Here is a 10,079-nt window from a genome sequence, read left to right on the forward strand (position 1 = left end):
TCTACACGTTGTTTGCTTCCTGCTGATCGGTAAATTATTTTATTTAAAATAACCGTCTCCATTTGCCTGCTCTCTCAAGCTTGCTTTTCCAAATCCTTTGTTATGTCACTACATAGAAGTAATGTTGTGTCATCGGTATGCCTTTTCATTTACTGCAGTGGACATATCATTTATAGACAAGACTACTTAATATTTTACCTGCAGAGTATGAGAGTGGAGATTTTTCTCTGTATATGTGGATTTATGTTTTATTTCAGCACATTTGTCTGTTTTCAATGAATGGTTTTATAACATTCACAGCTTTTCCTCTTGTGCCAGAGCAGTCCAGTATCTCTAGAAAATTTTATGACGACACAAAGAAAAGCTTTTCAGAGGTCTAGGTACACAGTAAATACTTTCTTCTGATGATCCAGGGCCTCAGTGATGTGTGTTATGAAGTTTGCCACTGCAGTTTTAGTGGATCTCTCCTTTCTAAACCCATGTTGTGCTCCATTTAGGATGTTTTGTTTTCCTATGAAGTTTATAATTCTATCTTTAGTCACTTCTTTTACTGAGAGTGAACAGTTGTGATTGTTATGGGACTATAGTTTCCTGGACCTCTTTCTACCCCAGCTTTAAATAGTTGCACTACCTGCTCCTTTTTAAACATTTTGGGAAAACTTCTACCTTCATTATTGAATTTATCAGGAATGTAAGAGCTTTTGCAAGGAAACTAGCACAGTGTCTATAGTTTAGTGGACCTTCTTTTTCCACTCCATTAACTAATGGCACCACCTTGCTCATTTTTAATCATTTTCTGAACACTTCTTCCTTCATTACTAAACTTATCAGGAATGACAGAGGCTTTGCAAAATAGCTATCATAGTATTTAAACAATTTTTGCTTATGTGCCATCCAGACCCTCTGGATTTTTATTTTTTAGAACTCCAGTTATTTTGAAACTTCCAGTTCATCAGTAAGGTGTAGGTATAAACTCTCAGCCACCCTTTTGAGACTTTCCATCTCTTTGCTTCTGTTATGTTTTGTTTCAGAATTGTCTCCACTATAGCAATATAATGGTGATTGAAAACATTACACAGTTGTTGTGAGCCTTTAACTTTGTCCCAGTCTCTTTTCAGTTTTATTTTTGTATTTTTTAAGACATGTGAATCTTTTCTGTTCTCATTTATTTAATTTCCAAGCTATTTTAGAGAAGCTAGAAGAATTCTCCATTTTGAGCTCTTCGTGACTACCCATTGCTTCTCTTATTATACTAGTTTATGCTTTCTTCTTGCATCTGTAAGCCACATGACTGTCATGCCTTTTATCTTGCTAGTTATTATCACTGATGTACCATTTTTTGTTTGGTTTAATCCAAGCATTTCTGTATATTATAGAACAAGCTACATCTATGTGGTGTTTTTGCTGTTTTCTGTGTATACATCATTCCACTTTTCAGATTTTGGCAAAAAGTTTAATTTGTCTAAATTTAGTCGCTATGTTGTCCTCACTTTTTATGTCCTTTTTCAGTTCAGTTGTGTGTCCAAAATGGTCTGTAATAATGGTATTCACAACCTGAATCTCTAGGTGTATTTGAGAGAATATGGACTTTAATGTACTTGATATTTCTGTATATCTTATTGGAGTTTTTACATGAAACTGGAGATTGAATGTCCTCATAATATTATGACAACTTCTTGTGTAGCCACTGTCTTTCAGCAAAGCTATATTTGAGTAACCTACTATTACTACAGAAATAAATGTATTTCTTCATGACTTTGTGTAGGAGCACATCAACTTCTAATAAAAATCTTTCAAAACTTGAGATAGATGATCAATATATTCCTATTAAAAGATATTTTACCTCTGTGAACTTCATTTGTACTACTGTTGCTCCAAAGTAAAAATCTGCGCAATTTGAGATCTTTTGTGGAGTTCAGTTCCCTAATTTGCTGTCTACATATCTTGCTAATCCCCCACTTTTATCATCAGTTTTGCAATAATATGCTACAGTTTTGCATCCAATTAGACTGAAAACCTATAATTCAGTCTCCTTTAAACCACACTCTGTCATTCTGAATATGTTGGGTACTTCAGCAGCTAATTAAACTTCTAATTCTTAGTCCAAGAAAATATATTACCAAGAATTTGTAACAAACTGAAATAACACAACGAAAGCCACGTGGAGAACTATAAATAATACTGTGGGATTAAAATCCAAGAATGAGTCATTAATATTTATTAATCATTTAGAAGCTGAAATAGCCAATCCTAAGCCTATATCACAGGTTTTAAACCTTCATCTAACTAACATTGGTGACAAATTATCTTACTCAACAGAGCTGCAGTGTCACAATGCTTGGAAGTAGCAGGGATGGTAAAATCAGTGTTCCTCCCTCTAGTAAAATCTGGAAAATTATAAAACAGATATTAAATTCACACAATACTCACTTTGATGTTGTATCTGACAATGTGTTGAAACAAATGTGTCCTGTTATATCTTCTCCATTGTGTGCATAATTAACTGTTCAATCAGGCTACATCTTAATGGTCCCAAGCAGCAAAAATTGTTCCATTGTTTAAAATTGATAAAAATAATTATAGGTATACATCTGTCTCACCAAATCTCTCAAAGACCATTGAAAAAACAATATATGATCAGGTTTTAATTTTTTTAACTGCCTAGTCAGTCAACAACAGTTTGGCTACAGTAGAGGAACGTCTGTTATGGTGCCTTACACTCATTGTTAAATGAAATATGTATGCCACTTAGTGCTGGATCTCACAAAGGCATTTTATCTCATAGGCCATGATTTACTACTACTACTAAAAATGCTCAGTTTTGGGATAAGGGTCACATACAATGACTGAAAACAAAGAGTAGTAATTACACCACAAAATGGGGAAACTGTACAGTCCAGCAAAAAAATGTCAAAGGGATCAATACTCAGTCCACTTACCTCTATAGTTTTTGTTAATCACCTCCAAGCTACATTAACAATGGGTTTCTTATAATCTTTGGTGGTGACACAAATGTCCTCTCTAATTACTTGCTAGAAGAACTAAGAAAAATGATTGATAACACCAGCCACAGGGCAATAAGTTTCCTTAATATCAAGAAAGTGTTACTGAACAAAGCAAAGGTTGCATGCATAAATTTTACTTCTTTGCGGCAGTAACCACGTCAAATTGATTGCATAGTCATTGACAGTACTGTCATCAACTAAGAAAAGTAAAAAACAAAATTAAGTATGTGGACAGATGACACCTTACAATACCTTACACACAAATAAAGACTTTCAATCAGATGAAGTAGCTTTCGCTACAGTTTGTTTCCTGAACCAAGTCTGTAATAATAAATGCTCAAAATAATGTGATTTCATTGGTGTAGTCACTCATGTCATAAGGTATCCGTTTCTGGGGTGTGAATTACAGATATATATCCCTCATGCAGAAAAGTATGTATGAAAAAATGGAGGAATATTCATTACCCTCTAATACCAACAACCTATTACATGAACCAAATGTCTTACCAGTACCATGTATGTATATCCTTGAAAATGTCAGTTTCATTCATCAAAGTGAACCAACACCAAACTCACTACTCAAATAATATTTTTACAGTGGAAAAGCATTTGCATAAACCCCATGGTAGTGTCAGACATGTAGATGTTTTCATGTACAGTAAGTTATTTCACAATCTATGTGTAAACTAGGATGGATTTAGAGACATTCTGAGAAAAACACTCAAGAAACATTACTTATATGTAGTAAAAGATTGAATGGAACCCATATTAGTATAATCAAATTGGAAAAGTTTGTAACTCATTATAGTTTCAATGCTGCAGTTTGTTAGTAAGTAGTAAATGCTTATTTCCATACTTGAAATAACTATTTTTCTATTTTGTATAATTTGACATCAAAGGATGAATTATGCAGTTTTTAGTTATTCACATACACAGCTGTTTTTAGCTGTCCATGTATGTAATATAGTTTTTTTTTTTTTACATTCTGCATTAGCAGGGGAAAATACAAAAACCCATTTATGGGGCAAACAAATCCACAAACAGATGTGTCAGTAGGAAGTACATATCACAGAGCTTTCACACATTTCTTCAACCCAGGACTGTAGTGCCATTAGCTCACAAATCTTTCACATTGAATCATAGAGATTGTGTTACTTTCATTTGTCTTGTATTCTGCTCAGCTAATACAGCCCTTCTTATTTTTCTTCAATCTAAAACTGAATTCTTGTTCCCAGGGATCACCTTTCAGTAACTTATTTTTTCAAAGATAACCCTTCTCAGAATCCCATAGAAACTAAAATAAAATGTAGTTTTAGAAGACAGCTAATGGTATCTCTCCTATACAACAGCAAACTTTCCAGTAAAGTTGTCAACGGGTTAGTTCACTATGAGTAACCTCGTTCACCTTCACCTCACCCAAGCAATCATCTACTGAAACACTGTCCTCTCTCTTTCTTATCGCTTACAGGCACTGTCACTGTCTATTCAACCCAATATCCTCTGATTACTGCAGTTGACAAAAATTAATATATTTGCTTGTTGTTGTTGTTGTAGTCTTCAGTCCTGAGACTGGTTTGATGCAGCTCTCCATGCGACTCTATCCTGTGCAAGCTTCTTCATCTCCCAGTACCTACTGCAACCTACATCTTTCTGAATCTGCTTAGTGTATTCATCTCTTGGTCTCCCTCTACGATTTTTACCCTCCACGCTACCCTCCAATACTAAATTGGTGATCCCTTGATGCCTCAGAACATGTCCTACTAAACGATCCCTTCCTCTGGTCATGTTGTGCCACAAACTTATCTTCACCCCAATCCTATTCAATACTTCCTCATTAGTTATGTGATCTACCCATCTAATCTTCAGCATTCTTCTGTAGCACCACATTTCGAAAGCTTCTATTCTCTTCTTGTCCAAACTATTTATCGTCCATGTTTCACTTCCATACATGGCTACACTCCATACAAATACTTTCAGAAATGACTTCCTGACACTTAAATCTATACTTGATGTTAACAGATTTCTCTTCTTCAGAAACGCTTTCCTTGCCATAGCCAATCTACATTTTATATCCTCTCTACTTCGACCATCATCAGTTATTTTGCTCCCCAAATAGCAAAACTCCGTTACTATTTTAAGTGTCTCATTTCCTAATCTAATTCCCTCAGCATCACCCTATTTAATTCGACTACATTCCATTATCCTCGATTTGCTTCTGTTGATGTTCATCTTACATCCTCCTTTCAAGACACTGTCCATTCCATTCAACTGCTCTTCCAAGTCCTTTGCTGTCTCTGACAGAATTACAATGTCATCGGCGAACCTCAAAGTTTTTATTTCTTCTCCATGGAATTTAATATCTACTCCGAATTTTTCTTTTGTTTCCTTCACTGCTTGCTCAATATAAGATTGAACAACATCGGGGAGAGGCTAAAACCCTGTCTTACTCCCTTCCAAACCAATGCTTCCCTTTCATGTCCCTCGACTATTATAACTGCCATCTGGTTTGTGTACAAATTGTAAATAGCCTTTCGCTCCCTGTATTTTACCCCTGCCACCTTTAGAATTTGAAAGAGAGTATTCCAGTCAACATTGTCAAAAGCTTTCTCTAAGTCTACAAATGCCAGAAACGTAGATTTGCCTTTCCTTAATCTTTCTTCTAAGATAAGTCGTAAGGTCAGTATTGCCTCACGTGTTCCAGTATTTCTACGGAATCCAAACTGATCTTCCCCGAGGTCGGCTTCTACTAGTTTTTCCATTCGTCTGTAAAGAATTCGTGTTAGTATTTTGCAACTGTGGCTTATTAAACTGATTGTTCGGTAATTTTCACATCTGTCAACACCTGCTTTCTTTGGGATTGGAATTATTATATTCTTCTTGAAGTCTGAGGGTATTTCGCCTGTTTCATACATCTTGCTCACCAGATGGTAGAGTTTTGTCAGGACTGGCTCTCCCAAGGCTGTCAGTAGTTCCAGTGGCATGTTGTCTACTCCGGGGGCCTTGTTTCGACTCAGGTCTTTCAGTGCTCTGTCAAACTCTTCACGCAGTATCGTATCTCCCATTTCATCTTCATCTACATCCTCTTCCAATTCCATAATATTGTCCTCAAGTACATCGCCCTTGTATAGACTCTCTATATACTCCTTCCATCTTTCTGCTTTCCCTTCTTTGCTTAGAACTGGGTTGCCATCTGAGCTCTTGATGTTCATACAAGTGGTTCTCTTATCTCCAAAGGTCTCTTTAATTTTCCTGTAGGCAGTATCTATCTTACCCCTAGTGAGATAAGCCTCTACATCCTTACATTTGTCCTCTAGCCATCCGTGCTTAGCCATTTTGCACTTCCTGTCGATCTCATTTTTGAGACGTTTGTATTCCTTTTTGCCTGCTTCATTTACTGCATTTTTATATTTTCTCCTTTCATCAATTAAATTCATTATTACTTCTGTTACCCAAGGATTTCTACTATCCCTCGTCTTTTTACCTACTTGATCCTCTGCTGCCTTCACTACTTCATCCCTCAAAGCTACCCATTCTTCTTCTACTGTATTTCTTTCCCCCATTCCTGTCAATTGTTCCCTTGTGCTGTATCTGAAACTCTGTACAACCTCTGGTTTAGTCTGTTTAACCAGGTCCCATCTCCTTAAATTCCCACCTTTTTGCAGTTTCTTCAGTTTTAATCTACAGGTCATAACCAATAGATTGTGGTCAGAGTCCACATCTGCCCCTGGAAATGTCTTACAATTTAAAACCTGGTTCTTAAATCTCTGTCTTACCATTATATAATCTATCTGATACCTTTAGTATCTCCAGGATTCTTCCATGTATACAACCTTCTTTCATGATTCTTAAACCAAGTGTTAGCTATGATTAAGTTGTGCTCTGTGCAAAATTCTACCAGGCGGTCTCCTCTTTCATTTCTTAGCCCCAATCCATATTCACCGACTACGTTTCCTTCTCTCCCTTTTCCTACACTCGAATTCCAGTCACCCATGACTATCAAATTTTCGTCTCCCTTCACTATCTGAATAATTTCTTTTATTTCATCATACATTTCTTCAATTTCTTCGTCATCTGCAGAGCTAGTTGGCATAGAAACTTGTACTACTGTAGTAGGTGTGGGCTTCGTGTCTATCTTGGCCACAATAATGCGTTCACTATGCTGTTTGTAGTAGCTTACCCGCATTCCTATTTTCCTATTCACTATTAAACCTACTCCTGCATTACCCCTATTTGATTTTGTGTTTATAACCGTGTAGTCACCTGACCAGAAGTCTTGTTCCTCCTGTCACCGAACTTCACTAATTCCCACTATATCTAACTTTAACCTATCCATTTCTCTTTTTAAATTTTCTAACCTACCTGCCCGATTAAGGGATCTGACATTCCACGCTCCGATCAGTAGAACGCCAGTTTTCTTTCTCCTGATAACGACATCCTCTTGAGTAGTCCCCGCCCGGAGATCCGAATGGGGGACTATTTTACCTCCGGAATATTTTACCCAAGAGGACGCCATCATCATTTAATCATACAGTAAAGCTGCATGCCGTCGGCAAAAATTACGGCTGTAGTTTCCCCTTGCTTTCAGCCGTTCGCAGTACCAACACGGCAATGCCGTTTTGGTTATTGTTACAAGGCCAGATCAGTCAATCATCCAGACTGTTGCCCCTGCAACTACTGAAAAGGCTGCTGCCCCTCTTCGGGAACCACACGTTTGTCTGGCCTCTCAAGAGATACCCCTCCGTTGTGGTTGTACCTACGGTACGGCTATCTGTATCGCTGAGGCACGCAAGCCTCCCCACCAACCGCAAGGTCCATGGTTCATGGGGGGGAATGTATTTGCTTGTGATCTGTATTTTTTTAAATTGTTTTTCTTCCTTCTCTTACAATTATTACCACACTACAATAATTATTTCTTAACATCAACTGTTCAAGGAGTGACACACATATGTAATTTGATTAAAGAATTTAGAGATTAAGCTTCGAAAATATATATGGTTCCTGATTCAAGAGCGCCCCAAAATAAAAATTGAATAAGTAAACAAGTAAACAGATGGATGAATTATTTGACAGAAACCAAGAGAGTTTTACTGACGCAAAGCCATTCTGTTTCAGACAAAGCGGCACTGGCATTTGCCAACGAATTTTGGCCAGTGCTGTACACCGAACTGCTGCCGTTTGCCAATGAGGGCTGGGACAAAGTGATGAGGAATGAGGCGAACAAAGTGCTGGCGAGGATACCTTTCAACCTGCTCTTCCCAGACGAGTAGGCCGGGGCACCCGCCACTGCAACGACATGCTCCAACCTCGCGCCCGTCCACCTACTGCCAATGTGGTCTCTCTCTCTCCCTCTCTCTCTCTCTCTCTCTCTCTCCCCATTCTCTCTCCATCTCCATTCTCACCTCGATCAAGCCCCACTTTCCTCTTTCGTCAAACATTGTCACTACAAATGTACTGCCGATCCCAATATTCCGAGCAGTGCAAATTACAGAAACAACTGACGCCCTACAAAAATGTAGCGACTGCAGTTTCTTTGAAATGCCTAGAAACATTTTAACTATTTGTACCTACACTTACAATAAGTAATCATACCTGTAAAGGTGACTGAGTGCAGGAGACGTTCATCGTTCCATATGGTTACTGAACAACAGTACTGGCTCTTACAAATTGGAAAATAACAGATTTGGACGCTCGTCAGTTCGCACCACTCTCAAATATTTTAATCATATGATGACATTCTATTATTATACATCTTCAGATACATCTACAATAGGATGGAGGGATGTGTGAGTCCACGTATAGAGACTGAAGTGGGTATTTCATTACTGCCCCGTTCTAATTTATCGTGTAAATAAGAATGTAAATTTGTACAGCTTTTTTTTTAAGCTAGAGAAGAATCACCTTAAGATACTAACGTGCAGAAGTTCGTAAAGCGCTAAAAGTTACACAGGGTGATGTCTGTTAAGACTTATAGTATTTCATAATTGATTATGCATATGTTAGTCGATCAATGCTTCCTCACACATTGAAGAAAAGGTGAATGAAAAGAATACTATAAATTTTGGAAATTTCCCTTGCGCTTGTGTCCTTCGGGTACCTTACCTAAATTTTTTATAAACGGAGAAATCCGAGACATTGTGAGCAATATGCATTCAGAGGCTTATGACTAACCAAACTCACAATTCCGCACGTAATCACGGTGCTTTGCTAAAGCAGTTCTTCCTTTCAAAAAATACATTTTTTGCATGATGTCTAAAAATCTAAATTAGAAATTGCTATAGTATATAGTTGATACAAATGTATATAAATATGTTTTATATATGTGATATGAAACCCATGTGTATTTATAACTTAATTAATAAAGGAACATTTCCTTGCCTCAGTATGTGTTATGAAATGTGGGACACAAAGGAACATTCCAAAAACATTGCCTATTTTATATGAAATGACTAAGGTCAGAGAATGTTCTCAAGAAATCGCTAGACTCCAAACAGTATTCATATCGTTAGACAATCTTGACACAGATCTCTTTCTTTATGCACTTATTTATAATTGTTCTTGCCAAGAAGACCACATAAAAACTTCATCAATAAAACCACATCAGTCAAACCTGAATTGATATGAAAAAGGATAGAGGTAGCAGATACCAATTACTATTTTCTGTATAGATTATGAACACATGAAAATTTCAATTTTGATACTGATCTGAAACAGTTGTTTAAGAGACAACAGCTCAGCTGAAGTACAGAGCACTAATTTTGAAACATAATCAGAAAAAAAGCAATACTGAATAATATCAGATGAATGAATGGTACATTCCTAAGATGATACAATTATTTTCTCAAAGAAAACAAGTAACTCGTTGTAATGGACCTTTTACAGCAATGCAGGAAGACACAGGAGAAATAATAGAATTGCGAAAAAATGAACTGTACTTGGAAAATCAGTATTGGACCTATCCCAGAAATTTATAAAAGTTCCTTTTCCTTCTTTCACGGACGAGACCTCCTAGCTGTGGGCTCTATTTAGGGATACTCAGCAATGACAATGACTGAATCGTTAGCCACAGACTGTTTT

The 10,079-nt window shown here is 37.0% G+C and overlaps 1 protein-coding gene across 1 annotated transcript in view; it reads left to right on the forward strand.

Moving 5' to 3' along the window:
* The window catches only part of LOC124595532 (protein takeout-like), an 87,352-nt gene extending 77,968 nt beyond the window's left edge, over positions 1-9,384 (forward strand). The window contains exon 6 of the mRNA XM_047134299.1: positions 8,118-9,384. Coding sequence (XP_046990255.1) covers positions 8,118-8,272 — 155 coding nt within the window. The 3' untranslated portion in view covers positions 8,273-9,384. The remainder of the gene's footprint in view (positions 1-8,117) is intronic.
* Positions 9,385-10,079: the final 695 nt, after the last annotated feature.

The sequence above is a fragment of the Schistocerca americana genome, chromosome 2 (assembly GCF_021461395.2).
Source record: "Schistocerca americana isolate TAMUIC-IGC-003095 chromosome 2, iqSchAmer2.1, whole genome shotgun sequence".
In the NCBI taxonomy this organism is placed as follows: domain Eukaryota; kingdom Metazoa; phylum Arthropoda; class Insecta; order Orthoptera; family Acrididae; genus Schistocerca; species Schistocerca americana.